The sequence below is a fragment of the Sceloporus undulatus genome, chromosome 1, assembly GCF_019175285.1.
Source record: "Sceloporus undulatus isolate JIND9_A2432 ecotype Alabama chromosome 1, SceUnd_v1.1, whole genome shotgun sequence".
In the NCBI taxonomy this organism is placed as follows: Eukaryota; Metazoa; Chordata; class Lepidosauria; order Squamata; family Phrynosomatidae; genus Sceloporus; species Sceloporus undulatus.
This window is the reverse complement of record NC_056522.1, coordinates 369,790,496-369,807,760: the sequence shown is the minus strand read 5'-3', so window position 1 is coordinate 369,807,760 and position 17,265 is coordinate 369,790,496. Positions and strand designations below refer to the sequence as shown.

The following is a 17,265-nucleotide window of genomic DNA, read 5'->3' as shown; positions in this document are numbered from 1 at the left end:
AATAATCCCATTCTCTGCGTAGAGTGGCAAAAGTTGAGAACCTAGTCCAGTGATGGTGAACCTTTTAGAGGCTGAGTGCCCAAACTGCAACCCAAAACCCACTTATTAATTTCAAAGTGCCATGTCCCTCTGGCTTTCTAGTAACAAACTCTGTGTTGGAGTGATGGCACATGTGTGCCCACAGAGAAGCCTCTGAGTGCCACCTCTGGCACGCGTGCCATAGATTCGCCATCACTGACCTAGTCTGTCCCAGGAGAACCTAATAGAAGCATAGTCTGTTGTGGCACTGCTTACAGCCATTTGAATACCTAGTTGGGAAAATAGCAGCAGTGGCTCTTTGGAACTTCCTCTGAAGTAAACGCTGAGAGGAACTGGGTTATGAAAGATCTGAATAAGACATTTGTGTATATCAGCTTTTCTGTGTTACAACTTTGACAAAGTTATCACATTAAAGTTAAATTTGTTTTGCCTTTACTTCTTTTTTTTATGTTAGTGTTTCCTTAGCCCTACTCATGCCTGGTCACCTCCCCACCAATTTAATAATAATAATAATAATAATAATAATAATAATAATAATAATTTATATCCCGCCTCTCTACAAAATGCAATTGAGGCGGCTTACAAGATTAAAAATATACAGTCCGAACCCTCAAAACCCCCCCCCAAATGCAATTAAACAATGTAGAATTTAAAACATAAATTTAAAACATATTTATCAGTCCCTTCCTCATCCATTCAGCTTTTATGGTGACATAAACAATTATGCCTGCTGGAATTTTGTAGGTTATTAGGCATTGTTTTCCTTTGCTTTGTCCTTTATATCCTTTGTTACATGTCCCCTCTACCTTAGCTTATCCAAATCGATGAGTATGGCCTCAAAACCTGCACTTGACTAATACATGAGGTAGACTTATACACAAGTATATAGAGTATATTTATTTTTATCCTGTCCCCCCCCCCCAAAAAAAAAATTGGGACTCAAAGCTGCTCACAATTTAAAATAATAGTACAATTGAAAAAATTCAACAGATGAACATTAAAATATAAATAAATTATTCACAGTACCTTGGGCCATTGATATCCTCTGGTGTTTGATTCCAGGACCCTTGTGGTTATCCAAATCCATGGATGCTCAAGTCCCATTAGATACAGTGGCATAGTAAAATTGTGTCTCTTATATAAAATGGCAGAATCAAGGTTTGCTTTTAGGAATTAAACAAAACCAAGTTGTGGATGTTTGTGGATAAAGAATCTGTGGATACAGAAGGCCAGTTGTATTAAAACAATTCAAAATTCAAATTAAAAGAGTAAAAAAAGCTAGTAAGTTATTAAAAACAGGTCAGTTGAACAGTTAAACAGTTCCATTGAGTTAACTTATTTTTTTAAAAAAACCCTTTTTTTAAAAGGCTGTGAGAATAGAAAAGGTTTTGCCTGCTGACTGAGGGACAACAAGGCCTCCTTGGCTTCCCTAGGAAGGAACTGTCATTGATCAGTTCCTTCAAACATTTAATGACACAGCAAATAAAAGAACATTAAATCAAACCAGAGACCACTAGGAATAGAGCAATAAAGCTGAAATAACTTTTGGTCATGACCTCTTTCCTTCCCAATGGTACAGATTGAAGTTGCTGACTGAACTCAGGCAGAATCTTGATTGCCATGCTGCAGACATGAGATCCTTAAATGAAAGGACTAGCCTGCTTTCCCATTTCCCAAAGGCTGAACAAGAAGAGCTGAAGCACCAGTGGAAGCTTATAGAGGATTTATGGAAAGAAACCAAGCTCTCTATTACTGAAAAGTAGGAAACTAACGCTGCTGTTGTTGTTGTTTTTGTGTGCTTTCAAGCCATTCTGACTCTAGCGACCTTATCACAGAATTTTCTTGGCAAGATTTGTTTAGAGGAAGTTTGCTGTTGCCTTCCTCTAAGCCTGAGAAAGTATGACTTACTCAAGGTCACCCAGTGGGTTTCCTGAACCAAATTGGGATTCCAACCCAGATGTGCCAAAGTCCTACTCCAGTGCTCAGACCATTGCACCATGCTGGCTCTCTACTACGGCCATAATCTTATGCATATTTGTTGTAGTGAGTGACAGCTCATGGCTTCCTTGTTACTGGGGATAGTGAAACTACTCTAGATTTACTTTGAATTTTAGTGGAGCTATCCAAAGTGCTGAATAGGTCAACACCTATTCTGTCTTGCAGGCTCCGGGCTGTAGCTTCCTTGATTGAGTTTATCCATCTGTGATGTGGTCTTCCTCTCCTCTTACTGCCTTCCACTTTACCAAGCATTGTTGTCTTTTCTAGTTAATCATGTCTTCTCATTTGTCCATAATAAGACAGTCTCAGTTTAGTCATCTTGGTTTCTAGGGAGAGTTCAGGATTCATTTGATTTAGGATCCATTTACAATGGGCCCTCAGTATCTGTGGCAGTTTGGTACCAAAAAACATGGGTGCTCGAGTCAAGTATTTAACATTTAAAATTACCTGAGTTACAAGATCCAGGCACTAGAAACATTCTTCCTGCAGTCTTTCCCTCCTTCCCACCTTGTAGGCTCTTCCAGAATTTAAACAAACCTGCCTCAGTTTTCCACCTTTTCAAACTTCCCGTCACAAAGCCTCTGCCAGATTTTAAACCCCTTTGCCACTAATTCACATCAGGGAAGGGCAGCAGGAGGAGTGGAGCAAAAAGGTGTATCGTTGGGGAAGGAGTTTAAATTCTGCCAGAAGCTTCCTTGTGAAAAGATGGCAAATGGAGTGTCAAATTCTGGGAGAGGCTTCTTTGTAAGAGGGTAGTAAATGGAATAAGGCAGAGATTAAAATTTTGGCAGCTGCTTTGTGCTGTGAAGGTGGGAAAAAGAATAAGAAGGAGGTTTTAAGTTATGACTGTGGCTTTCTGGTGGGGTTTACTTCCATTGAGAAGGGAGGCATTGGCTTGCCTGAGTCTTGGTGCATCAGCCTCTGCTAGTGCCCAGGGACCACTTCTCAGCCTGGCCATTGCAGGTTAAAAAAATTAAATGTTTCTTCATTTCAACCCGTTCTTGCTCAAATCTGCATATATTGAATCTGCGAATACTGAAGGCTCACTGTATTTGAATTTTTGGCAGTCCAGGGTATACACTGACTGTCCTCCAGCACCACATTTCAAATGCGTTGATTTTCTTCCTGCCTGCTTTCTTCACTGTCCAGCTTTCACACACACACACAAACTGGAAATACAATGGCCTGGAAAATCCTAACTTTGGTATTCAATGGTATATTTTTACATTTGAGGAACTTGTCTAGTTCCTTTACAGCTGCCCTTCCAGGTCCTAGTCTTCTACTTATTTCTTGACTACCGTCTCCATTTTGATTAATTATAGAGCCAAGGTACAGAAAAACTTTTGCCTATCTGAATATCTTCACTGTCTGCTTTAAAGTTATATACGTCTGTGGTCATTATTTTTGTTTTCTTAATGTTCAGCAATAAACCTGGCACTTCACTTTCTTCCTTGACTTTGTTCAATCGTTGTTCCAAGTCTTTGCTATTTTTCTGCTAGTAGTATGGTGCCATCTGCATATCTTAAATTTTTGATGTTCATTTCTCCAGTTTCCACACTTCATGCTTCAGTCTAATCCAGCTTTGCATATCATATCTTCAATGTACAAGTTAAACAAATGGGGTAATAAAATGTAGATGTATCCTGTATGTAAGGCCCATGGGATTCAGCCAAGTTCAGATTACGTGGTATTGAATAGATGCACTGGATTCTGTGCTAAAAGCTAAATTCCTTGATGTGTTTACACAGTCATGTTTAAAAAAAAAACCCAAAAAACTCACGCATCTTCAGTTTTAGGCAGACCTTTAAATATGTTAATAATTTTGGGTTTGTTCCTTTTCAATAGGCTGGAGCACTGTGGCCGAGTAATAGAGCTCTTGAAGCAATATCACAGTTGCAAAAACTGTCTGATGAGCATCATTCTGAAGCAAGAACATGTCCTGTCACAGCAGGTGTCTTACATGGGAAAAGACAACCTTCAGAGGATAACTGCCAAGGTGAGGTTTTTAAAAGAACTTTCCATGTAGGGGAGCCAGTTTCTGTGCTTCTCTGCAAAAGGAACAGAACAGAAGTTGAAGAATGTGGTGCTAAATGGGGAATACAGCATGCAGAGAAAATTGTCTTTTGCTTTAAAAAAATATTTAAAGGAACAGTTTTCAGGCTCTTTGGTCTGCAGCAGCTTCATTTCTCATGATATTGCAGAAAGATCCTTATCTGCTGGCTGAAGTAATTGAGAAAAGGAAGAGCATTGCAGCTGGTTGGCATCTGTTTATTCTTTGTGGCTGACATTGATTGTGCTGTATGTAAACGTACTGCTATCTCATGGCAGTAAATAAATGAATAAATTGGTGCACATTCACAAAGTCCTTGTCAATCTTTGAGTAGTATCAATTCCAACATAAAACTGCAGCTGCCATCATCCCCACCAAGTATGGCCAATGGACTCGTGAGCTTCAACATATGGGGAAGGTTGCATTAAATGAGGCAGTGTTTGCTCATGATGCCAGAGAAGTGGCTGCTAAAATCCCCATGGCTGTAAGACAGTTATAGAGTTTGCTGTAGTTTATTTCTTCCTCCCATTATTACTAGAATGCTAAATTATGCTAATAGAGGAAGTATTGTGAATCTTGGTGTAATTAGCATCATAGATGGTGTAATTAGCATATAATTTAGTGTAATAATTTGCATACTTATTAGCAGCATGTATTCAAGTTTTAAAATCCATCTTTTGTTGGTGCCCATTTCAGATTGTTTTAGCACACAATACCGACCGTTTGTGTATATGTGTGTATGTATACAGTGCATGTGATCTTAACTGCAACCATAGTCAAATAAACAGGCAGCCTATTTGATCCACTTGAAGGCATCAGGAAAGGTCTCGGTGCAGGACTCCCCTTATTTAGTCTTTTTTCCTGAACCGTTGTCAGTGTCTGAATTATGCCCTTCATATACAGGTTGAGTCTCCCTTATCCTGAATTCCTAAGTCCGAAATATTTCAAAAATCCAAAATTGTCCACATGGGTGGCTGAGACACTTACACCTTTGCTTACTGATAGTTCTGTATACAAACATTGTTTCATGCACAAAATTATTAAAAATATTATATATAAAATTACACACAGGCTATGTGTGTAAGGTGCATGTGAAACGTAAATGAATTTCATGTTCAGAATTTGTTCTTAGCTCCAAGATGTAGATGCAAATATAGCAAAATATGAAAAAAAATAATCAAAAACACCAAAGCATTTCAGATAAGGGAGACTCAACTTGTATTATGCTGAAGGCAAAAACTATTGGGGGGACCTGATGATGATGATGATGATGATGATGATGATGATGCCAGACCCCTAACAGAATAGTTCTTTCCCACTTTCTGTTGTGTCCTTGGTGCAGGCTGGGTGGATAGATCTCTATAGCCAGAGGTACCATATTGGCTGAAGTACCAGCCCACCTGAACACTGTCAGCTGACTCCCAAGGGTCAATCCCTCTCCAGCTAGGTGTATATAATGCTCTTGTCTCAGACATTGTTTGTCTGTCTAAGCAGTTTCCTTTTGGTATGAGGAGGTTTTCTACACTAGTGATGAGCAACACATGGTCTGTGGGCCACATGCAGCACATTACTTGATTTTATGGCCAACAGAAGCCCCATCACTTTCTTTTTCCATTGAAAAAGGGGACTTGCACTCATAGAATCCTTTCCTGCCAGCTTACTTAGTTTTTAAACAGCAGGAAGGAATCTTGGGGGACCAAAAATGGACTTCTAGCCACTTTGGATTTTGATGGCAAGGGATGGGCCATGTCCAGGGGTGGGATGAGGAACTTGGAACTTGCCCACAAATGATCTGAGTCTTTTCTTTCTTTCCCTAAAACAGTTTGAAACTGCATTACTTCTGCAGCGTAGATGCAGCCCACAACAGTAGTTGTAGATCAGGCAGTATATACTGAGTTGATTCACTTAAATAGGCAAACCAAACGAAAAATGTCCATCCTCCCTGTCTTAACCCACTAGATCTAAACATGCTTAGTTCATACGAACATTAATACAATTTAAAATAACAGCCAAACATCCTTGCATTAATTTTATTCATTTCACATCAAGGCTAAATAGAAGCTTGATGGGGATGATGTTAAATTGAGGAAGGAAAAAGATTAATAGCTGTGTTTGAAAACTGTGGCTAATTGGGCTAGAACTCTCACAATCCCCCAACCAGTGTGGTCAGTGGATTCTGGAATTTGTAGTCCAGTATATTGTCTTTTATAAATCTCTAGTATTATGTCACAAATTGGATTCATGCACACACAGGGGCGGTTTTTCTAAAATATTTTCAAAAACCCACCCACAGAGATGTTCAAAAATCTCATTGGGGCTGCGGCTTTAAATTTGGATGAGGTCTCAGTATCTCTGTAAGAGAATTAGCCCAGGTTTTTTCAATTTTTTTTCTGAATGAATCTTTATTTGGGTCAGTGACCAGAGAAATAGAGTAAATAAAATAATATCCAGTATTAAAGTTAGAGGAAAATAATGCAGTGGCAAGTTTCTTCAGAGGACGTTTATCATTGCCATCCTCTGAGGCTGAGAGAATGGGACTTGCCCAAGGTCACCAAGTGGGTTTACATGGCCGAGTCAGGATACAAACCCTGGTCTCCAGAGTTCTAGTCCAGTGCTAAAACCCACTCCACCATGCTGTATATGCCTTTTTTAAATATTATTTTACTCTATATTTAATATTACATGTTATTGTAATTACTCTGCCTTTCTGCCATTAACTGAAATAAAAATTCATTCTTCCATTTTCAATAGAAGGCAAAATTCTGGGTTTATCTTTCCCATCCAAAGGCTAGGAGGAGAAGTTCCCTCTTATTTATTGCTTTGAGACTTTTGTCCTACTTTCCTATCCTCTTGCTGTATCTGCTAGAGAACAGACTTCATTGTCTGGCCACCAAAACAAAGACCTCATTAATGAATGTGGTCTAATTGCCAGGCGCTAGAGGTCACTGTTTCAGTGCCCATGCTCTTCTCTGCTTTGTAAACATCTGTTTGCGTTTGTGTGCAGTGAAGTCTGGAATGGGAAGTTGCAAACAAAATACAGCGAGCCCTTGGTATTTGCTGGGGTTTGGTTCCAGGACCCCCTATGGCTACCAAAAGCCATGGATGCTCAAGTCCCATGAAATGTAATGCCATAGTAAAATGGTGTTCCTTACATAAAATGGCAAAAACATATTTTGCTTTTTGGATTTTTAAAAAGATATATTTTGAAGCCGTGCCTGTCTGAATCCGTGGATACAGATGGTCGACTGTATGGTATTGTATTCTCTTCTTTAAAAATTATGAGATGGGATTCCATGAGTCAAGACCAGCTGCTAAGTCATGGAACTGAACTGCAGTTATTTGTTAATGGGAATATGGCATTTCTTGTGAAAACATGTTACTTTATTACTGTCTTATACAGTATCATTGGTTTATTGATGCTTTCTGGCATGTCATGAACAAAATGACTATAGGGCTCCACTCCCATGGAGCTTAAAATATATATTTTAGATGTCAGGGAGACATGATGAAGGGAATCAAAATACAAGAGGTATAAAGTGTTTCGGTCAAGCGTCTGACTGGCACCAGTTATAAGGAGCATAGAACTCCCTATAACCAACGATTATCATTCCTCTTCTGAGCAGAATTCAGCTTGTCATGGTCTTTAAAACCCTGTATGGCTTGGGTCTGGACTATTTGAATGACTGGATCTTTTTCCATGATCCTGCCTGGGTTTTAAGATCTTTGGAAGGGCAATTTATCTTGGTCCCACCACCATCACAGATATATTTGGCAAAGTCACAGGAGAGAACTTTCTCAATAGCTGATCCTAAGTTGTGGAATTTCCTTCCATGACAAGTCTTGTGGGCCTTTTTATCTAGACAGTTCATTTTTAACTTGTAGCAGCAGATGGAGCTTTGATTGGAGTGTGTTGTGTCTGTATTTTATTATTTTAAATGATATTTTTATAACACTTATAAACTTTTATAAAAAGAACTGGGATTCAGTGGTTTTTTTAACTTTTGTATTAATGTTATTTTTAGTTGTACTATGTTTTAAATATATTAAGTGAATAAACAAAGTAAGGAGGGGGATTTTGAGAAACAGATTGTTATTGTCCTGTGCCTTCAAGTTGTTTCTGATGCAGGGCAGCCCTGTCACAGGGTTTATTTGGCAAGATTTGTTCAGAGTGGGTTTGCCTTTGCCTTCCTGTGAGGCTGAGAGAGTGTGACTTGGCCAAGGTCACCCAGCTGGTTTCTATGGCAGAACAGGGATTCGAACCCTGATCTCCAGAGTCCCAGGTCCAACAATCAAACCACTGCACCAGACTAGCTTTCTGAGGAACTGATATATCTGGACAAATGCAATGATATGTATGAATTTTCTTCATATGATGCATTTTACATGATGCAACGTGTCACTTTCTCTGAAATGAGGAACTAAATCCACACTGATCCAAAAATGTAAAAAAATCAGTGCTTTTTTGAGGAAAACTTCTGATCACAGACACCTTATATTTCTAGATAATGTAAAAAGACTTCAGGCAGTGTGGAATAACTATTGAAAATCATAGGATTTGTAGGTGCCCTGTTACAGAAGAATTAGAGACACTTGAGGGAGATGCTGGATGGGAAAATGTTCAGGGATGAGGAAAGGCAGGACGAGGAGGGAAGGGGTTGTAAGCGTGATATTTTCTCAGAAAATGTCAACAGGCTGCTTTCTACATTGCAACAAAACATGCAGATCTTTGATATGAAGCTGATCAACACTGATAACTTTGGGTCAAGATCAGTTTGTTTAAATTCAGACAGACTGAAATCATATTAAACAATTTAGATGTTAAAACCTGTTTATCCCTTTAATAATCTCCTGGGTCTTTTTGCACAAAGATGATAAATGAAGATAAATGTTTTTTTTAGATGATATCCTCTTACCCTAAAATATATGTGTGTTGTGTGTCTTCAAGTTGTTTTCAACTTATGGTGACCCTAAGGCAACTCTATCATGGGGTTTTCTTGGCAAGATTTGTTCAGAGGTTAACCATTGCCTTCCTCTGAGGCGGAGAGAGAATCAAACCCTGGTCTCCAGAGTCATAATCTAATACTCAAATCACTACCTTCTATTTTATGGGGAGCAACTGGGAAAGAAAAGGAGTGCTCTTCACATGTGTATGACTTGTAGAATAATTCACATAAAATATTGCAAGAAGAGACTTCAGTGTTAAAGGAATGAGCAATACTTGTTTTCTGTGGATATAGCGGCTGCTTTTTGAAGATATCTTTATTGTTTTATTGCTTTATTCCTTGTGGTATCATTATTGTTAATGCATTTTAATTGTTCACTATTAATGCTGTTCAACACTTTTTGTTGCCTTTAGCATTCTGTGTATTATGAGGTGCAGATTATTAAGGAGATAAACTTGTTTTAACTATTTAAATTGTTTATTATGGCTTTAGTCTGCATCAATTAAATTCCATGTCCTTTATAATTCTTTAGCTTGATTTTTTTGTTTGTTTGCTGTTTTGATGATATAGAGAAGGATATAATACTTGAACAAAGCATACAAATGGTAATTTAAATGATGGGATCTGGCTGTTATGAATAAGATGGCAAGGTACACCAGGGTGAAAGAGTGGAATCAAAATATTAAGTGTGAAAGATAAAATTATTTATGTAGGGATTATTTTGGACCCAATATCCCTGACAATAACTTATTTTTATTTATTGTGAGCATGAATAAAGAAACATCTTAGTGGAATGTGCCTCTGCTTCTTTTCTCATTTTTATTTTTCTGTTGTGTCTTAACAATAAATACAGATCTTAAAGTGGGAACTCATGGTACTATCTTTATACAGAGAGAGACAAAACACAGGGAGAAAAGTTGGGTTGTTTTTTTCACTTGCAGTTTGCCTCCAGTGCACTGCAATGGTCTTAAAAACGCATCTACTCACTTTCCTCCAGGTCAACATGGCAAAACAGGAATTTAACAGCCATTCAGAAGATGTTGACAGAATAAACCAGATCTGCAAAAACCTTCAGTCCCAGTTGAACAAAATTAAGAGCTTTGAGGAGCCGCCTTTCGAGAATGAGGCTAACGCTATTGTGGACAGATGGCTGGATGTATGTAAAAAGTAAATGATCAGGGTGGTCTGATCTGCTATGCATTATAGTAATTGATTCTGACTCATGAGTAATATTTTGGATAAATTAAATGCAGCATGTTGGAGAATCATAAAGAGGATGAAGGGTTAAAATGTAAAAGAGTGCGACATTGGGTATCAGGTTGACAGATCAGTATGGCTTTCTGTCTGCTGTTGGGCACAAGCTTTCTAGTAAGAGATAATTATGGGAAATCTAGACAAGCGATATTGGCTTGTAGGTTTTTTTCCGGTAGTGCTAAGCCTGCCTGGAAGCTTTGCCATGGCTGCTGGTCTTAGGAATGGGCTGTACAAAAGCTGTTCTTAAATGGCTGGTAAAGGATGTTGAATCTCTGTTGCATCTGCCTGGGCATTTCTTCACTGACAGACTAGTTGGGACACATTTTTGGGAGAAGCTCAAGTCTGATGAGCCAAACTACCTTGCCAGACCTGTCTTTAGAACCTGGAGAACTGTTGTTTGTCTTTGATATGGTAATATTTAAAACAGTATTTGGTAAGAAACTGTCTCCATCCAACGGGCACGTTGGATTACCCCCTCCCCCTTCTTGTTTATGTTGCTGGCTTCATTCCACCCGTGTCTTCATGGATGAAGTTGCTTAATTGCAAAGCCTTATGTTTTTGCTTTCTTCCCTTTCCTTTCCTGCAAAATATAAACCCCTCTTCCAGATCAGTGAACGAACCGAAAACTATTGTGATAATTTGGGAAGAGCTCTGGCTTTATGGGACAAACTCCTTAATTTATCTAGTTTGATCGATGAATGGTCAAATACAGAGCTGAAGCACTTAGAAGAACGCAGCCTGACTGAGAAGGAGCTGGCAGAGTTGGAGGTAAGGTTCATGGAGACTCTCTGTCAACTAATAAATAACTTGAATGTGCCATACATTGAATATTCCTCTTCCCTTTGCTCTCTCTCATCAATTTCCAATGCCTTTACCCATCTTCTCCCCTTCTTCTTTTCCTTCCCTCTTATTAGCTGACAGAGATACTGTTCAGGTTATTTCACTCACATTCAGTATAATGCCATCAGCTAAAATTATGTCCATATAACTGTCTTGTATTCAGATTTACAATTGTGGCAGCATTCCCAGAACTGCAAGTAACCTTAAAACCCACCTTAAAAGCCAGACAGCCATACCATGTGAAGGAGTCCTGCAGTACTTGTGAGCAGGGCACTGAAAGATGATGCATCCAACTTCTCCCACAACCAGTGAGTCCTGGTGTGATAAGCCAAAGCACCCCTCCCCCCCATGGAGTTATATCACAATTCCTTGTTGCACCATGGTTCATGGCCAGAATGGGATAGATGCATTATTCCTCAGTACCTTACCAGTGCCACATAACATATTTGTTCAGTACAGCTTCCTGGCTTCTCAGGTGGGTTTCAGGGGGCAGATCAGGAGATGTTGTTACAACATGGTAGGTACATGTCCCATGGAGGATCTTAGCCAATATTTTTATAGGGAGGAGAAAATGTACTGCAATTAAAATTGGTAACAGGCATTACAAGCAGATGCAGTGGAAGTGAAATGGACTGTTTTTTATTTATTTCTTTGTTTATTGTACCATTTCTTGTTTAAGCTATAGATTGGTTTAAAAGAAACAGGAGCCCAATAGCAATACTTTGCCTTACTATAAGAATGAGGATTCAAGTTAACCAAAACATTATTTGGTGCATAATATTTTTTCTTTTCCTTTTGTCATAGGCTGGTTTACAGTTCCAAGGGAAGAACTTAGAGGAATTTGACACAAAGGTGGATGAAATTCAAAATCTCCTCAATGGCAGTGAGCCTCCTCTTGAATTACAGGTAAGCAAATAGTTTAACTAGAATGCTTTTGTATTTATGTATCATCTACTAACTGGATTCTTTGGAGAGATTACAGTAGGAATAATACAGTGCAACTCAACTAAAAAAGTAGAGACACTTTAGAGTACCTTCCAAATCTGGACATCAGTTAGAGCTTGGAAGAGATACTTTTTGCAGTAGAATCTCATAATCATGTTGTCCAAAACATAACTTTCCCAAGCTCTTGAGATGATGAAAAATGAACAGCTCCCCCATCTTTCTCTTATGTGTTCATGTAAGCGTAGAAAAAAAAACCCCACACCTCTAATCAAAATACTTAGCATATGATTAAGTCTTTGAGGTGGCAGTTTGAAACAAAAACCGTGTCCTCTTTAACAGCAGTATTTTCAGCATGCTGAAAATTTAGAATGTAGAAATCAGAAAGGTCAGAAGTAGTTTTTCCATGGTGGTCATGGTGATCATTTCCCCTTCAACTACGTAATTGTTCTGCCTTTGTTTGTTTTGGCAAAGTTCAATCATGGGTTAATGGCCCATCATACTCTTTGACAATGGTCCAAAACACAGTGCAGAAATAATCCAGTTGGAGACTGCTTAACTGCCCTGGCTCAGTGCTAGGGAGTTGTAGTTTATTGTGGCAAAAGAGTTTTCTGGCAGAGAAGGCTAAATGTCTCACAAAACTACAGTTCCCAGAATCCCCTTGCATTGAGTCAGGGCAGTTAAAGCGGTCTCAAACGGAATTATTTCTGCTGTGTTGTATCATTCCTGAGACATTATTGGGAACAAAGATGGCAGCTCTCACAAAACCCTGATTTCTGCTTCCTTCACAACTTATTATCCTCTTCAGAAGTTGACAAATTGTAGGGACAGCTCCCACAAACCTCACCATGATTTATGTTATACTCTTGCTACCACCACTGGGGAGCAAATATTGTGTTTTATGTTTAGTAGAAGGTGCGCAGGGAGTGGGTGACAGTGACGGCATCAAACAGGTGGGCTAGGGGATTCCTATGAACCATGTTGCCTACCAGTGCTCTTAAAGTAATTTATTGCATGGCATGATACCATCATGCTAAGAGCTATTCTGTTCCTACTCCACATCACTGGATACTTCTTGAGAACCACAGAAACTCATAATGTGATAACATTATATCACAGCAGCACATTTCACTAGATATTATGGGGGATCAAAGCAGTACTACAGACAGAAGTTGACATTTTTAGCAGCAGCTACACATATTTTGTAACAAGTGATGTCACCTTCAAGGAGTCTTAGGTCTGCACCTAACAAAACTCCCATAATGTGTAAAAAAAGGCTTTCAGAAACAAGGAAATCATAATTTTCAAGAGAAGGTAGGGAAGTACAAATAGCAATAGCATTCTCTCTAACTTCCTTTTGTGAAGTTATATAGTAGGAAATGGGCCAGGAGAACACCTAACCTTCCCTCTGTGTTTCGCATTTTCAGGTCATCAAATCCTCTCTTTTGAACAAAATGGAACTAATAAGAAAGCACTTATCAAACAAGTCGATACCCACTGAACTCAATGGCAATACAGCAGAGCTAAAAGGAGACCTTGACCTGGCCAAGACACAAATTGGAATGACTGAATCGCTTCTGAAAGCTTTGTCTCCTTCTGATACTCTGGAGATCTTTACTAAATTGGAGGTACTCCAAAGACACACACACACACACACTATTCCATTCCCACTTCTTCCGTTTATACCAATGGCATTTTCTCTGATGGTTCATCATTAACAATGTGTTTAGAAGTTCTCTAAAGCTGACAAAGGAAGCTAAAAACGTATATGGCTCTAGCACTTGTGTAAAAGGATTGGAGATGGGGACAGAAAATTGGGGAACTGTCAACAACTTTTCCCCCTCCTCTTCTTCCTCTTCCTTATCCTCTGCCATCACTTATTTGTAGAAATCCTGAAACTGTAAATGTTCAATAAAAGTGCAATAATACACATAGTCCAGTTTATAGTAATTAACATTATAAATAGGAACTGTTTTTATTTAACATAAGCTTTTGTGGATGTAAACTGGTTTTTATTTTAGCATGGGTTTTTGTGGATAAAAACCCACTTCTTCAGATGCAGCACAGAGAATAGTTATTGTTCACTGAGATTCACTTTTAGTTAGCAATCTGAAACCAGTTTCTGGTTAATTTCATCCACATTTCAGCCACTAGTTACAAAAGGAGCAAAGTTATGGTTAAAAGGGAAGCTGTTGTTTTAATTTTCTCTTGAAGAGTAGTTTTCTCTAAAAGCCATTTTTTGGCAGGAGATTTCCTATGTGCGAGGGTTAGACTGTGATTAGTAATCTAAGGCAGAGCGTGAGAAAGTTACTTCTTTGTACTCCAGTTTCCACACACAGATGTACTCCAGCCAGCATTCGATATGCTGGCTCTGGGCTTCTGGAAGTTTCAGTGCAAAAAGATAATGTTCTTAAGCTCTGGACTGAAGTTGATCTAGTTTTTGAAATCAAAATGAAAACTCCACTGGATCCACTTAATTGTGGGGAAAGGTGGGTACATGTGGTGGCACTGCCACTCATATCTATCTAAGAAAGAAAACACCTTAAATTCTCAAATAGTAAATACTCTATTCAACAAAATGGTAGGACACTAGGATGTAACAAAAGACAGAAACACATAGAGAAAAAAAAACTTAATTTAGTAACTTTTAGGAGGCATGAATACAAAGATCCAGATCTATGACAGAACACTTTTAATTTCTTCTTGCAGTGTTGTCATATTGGTAGGTTTTGCAATTGAATGTTGGAAGCTATGCAGGCTTAGGCTTGGTTAGTATTTGGATGGGGACTGCCAAGAAATACCAGGTACTGTAGGCTATATTTCAGAGGATGATAGTAGCAACCCACCCCTGAGTATTCCTTGTCTAAGAAAACCCTATGTAGTTCACAGTATTGCCATAAATAGACTTGAAAACATATATATATATAAAATAGTGTAGGCCAGTGGTACTCAGACTTTTTACCTTTGGGACCCACCCTCGCATCTATGTGTAGATGTTGTGCCACTCCCCCCTCGATATAATATATGGATAAAAATATTTTGGTCATTTAATGTGCATATTTTCATTCACACACTCATGTATATTCATAGTTTAATATTTTATAAGGAAACAACATTGTTCAAATTAGAATAGTTTTAAGTAAATTCAGTATTTAACTCAGTGCATGTGTAAATTTTGCACATAAGAACTTTGGGAAGAGGAGAGATCAGGGCTTCCAAGTCTTGCACACACACCCTTAAGCAACTCTCATGTCCCCCCCCCCCAATTATCCTGTCCCACCACGAGAACCACTGGGGTAGGCCTAAGCTTATAGATTACAAATGTATACTATTTCTTACAAAATACACTGTTTTGATATCGACTGTTTTGTCAGTCTTTCTGCATGCTTTCTTTCAGCTTATTAAAAGAAAGCTTTCCATTCCCTTTTTTTTCTTATTTAGGATCTACATCAGAAGATTCTGCAACAAAAACACCACGTGGAATCACTTCAAAAACGACCAGGTTGTTTTAACCCTGAAGTGACTGAATTAAAGGAGCAGCTTCAAAGTGTCACTGACTTATTTAATTCAAAGAAGCAAATTTTTCAGGATCACTTTACTACTCTCTTGAACTGTAAGTATAATTTTAAAGGATAAAAATGAGTTTCACACAAAGGGATTTCTCCTCCCTTGATGGAATTTTCCCTTTTGCATCCCTCCTTCCCAATTTTTCCAGACGGACCCCTTTGCCACTGAGGGAAGCAGGTCCATCAGTGGGAGACTTAAGCCCAAAACCGAGTCCAAATTTGGGGGGGGGGGGCAGGATATAAATAAAACTCAGTACCCCATTCTTTCTCTGGCTTTACTTCGTGAACGAAGATTCAGGAAGGACTCATCCTGTGCTTTCTGTAAGCATGTTGATTATTAAAAAGGCCAATCCGAGATGAACAAGTCTGGTTGCAGAAAGCACAGCAGAAAGTCTCCTTGGGTGATGTTTCCGAGTTGTGGTTCTTTCTGCGTTGTCATTTCTCTTCAAGACTCGCTTGGCGTGAGCTTTCAAAAAAGGCTGCAGCATCGTGAATAGTGCGTCTCCATGCCTCCTGATGCGAGGCTAGGGCAGACCATTGTTGATGATCAATTTGGCCAAGCCTGAGATGTTGTTTCAGGGACTCCTTGTATCTCTTCTTTGGAGCGCCCCTCTTACACTGACCCGTGGCGAGTTCACTGTAGAATACTATTTTTGGGAGGCGATAGTCCTTCACCCCATTCTTTCAGTATTAATGAAATATCAATGGCGGGATACAGACGGGCAAAAAGGAGTGTGTTCATGACGTCATGAAGGTATAGCCTTCAGACGGCCCTTACCTGAATGCCGCCATGAACACGCCGCCCGCATGCCCCAAGGGGGAAGAAGCAGCATTAAAAAGGTGCCGCTTTTCCCCACTTCTTTTCTATATGCTGCGCAACTGCGCAGCTCCGTCTATAAGCTGCTGCACCGGTACGTCAGAATTGCTACGCCGCTAATTTAAGTTGCCCATTTAAAAGCTCCGTGTCTGCTGCGTCGCATAATGAGTCGGGGTCCTGGAACATGCGCAGTTTGCACCGAGGCTCTAATTAGAGCGTCAGATGCCATGCAGATGTGGAAGCTGCAGCACAGCTGCACTCTATTTTAATGCTCGTAACTGTAACCCTAGAGCAACATGTACACATGCGCTGCTAGAATTGTGGAAAGTTTGGAATTTAAAGTGAACCCCTACACACATTCCTGTGCCATTTTCGCCTAACAATAAAAAAACGCTAAAACTTTAAATATTTACATATGTACAAGGGAGGTGATGGGGGATGGCAGGGGGACAGCGGTGGCAGCGGCGACAGCTGTGGCTGTGCATTGCAGATTCAGCAAGAGCGCGGGGACCAAAGGAGAGGAGGCATCCATGATGCTGGTGACATTGGCAACGTGCAAGCGGACAAGGATGCCAACACCAGCTGATCACCAGCTGGCAGGAGACCACCATTGTTTTTGGGCAGGGCGGGGGGAAAAGTTTAAAGGGGCCTGGGCGCTTTAAATGTGCACATATGCTTTCTGCCGCCGGTGCTGAGCACCGCAGATGCGCAGCTGCACATCCGCCAGCCGGCAAAAGAAAAAAAAGCCCCTTTTTGGCTGCCCGTGCGGAAGCTGCCTCTCTCTTTGCAGCGTCCTGCGAGGTGGCGGTATGGAAA

The 17,265-nt window shown here is 39.6% G+C and overlaps 1 protein-coding gene across 3 annotated transcripts in view; it reads left to right on the top strand.

Annotated features, from left to right (window-relative positions):
* Nucleotides 1-17,265, top strand: part of SYNE2 (spectrin repeat containing nuclear envelope protein 2) — a 233,730-nt gene that overhangs the window by 7,513 nt on the left and 208,952 nt on the right. For all 3 annotated transcript variants that reach the window (XM_042454459.1, XM_042454452.1, XM_042454444.1), the window contains exons 6-12: nt 1,619-1,798; nt 3,883-4,033; nt 10,028-10,186; nt 10,891-11,052; nt 11,929-12,030; nt 13,494-13,694; nt 15,508-15,679. In XM_042454459.1, the coding sequence (XP_042310393.1) occupies nt 1,619-1,798; nt 3,883-4,033; nt 10,028-10,186; nt 10,891-11,052; nt 11,929-12,030; nt 13,494-13,694; nt 15,508-15,679 (1,127 nt within the window). The remainder of the gene's footprint in view (nt 1-1,618; nt 1,799-3,882; nt 4,034-10,027; nt 10,187-10,890; nt 11,053-11,928; nt 12,031-13,493; nt 13,695-15,507; nt 15,680-17,265) is intronic.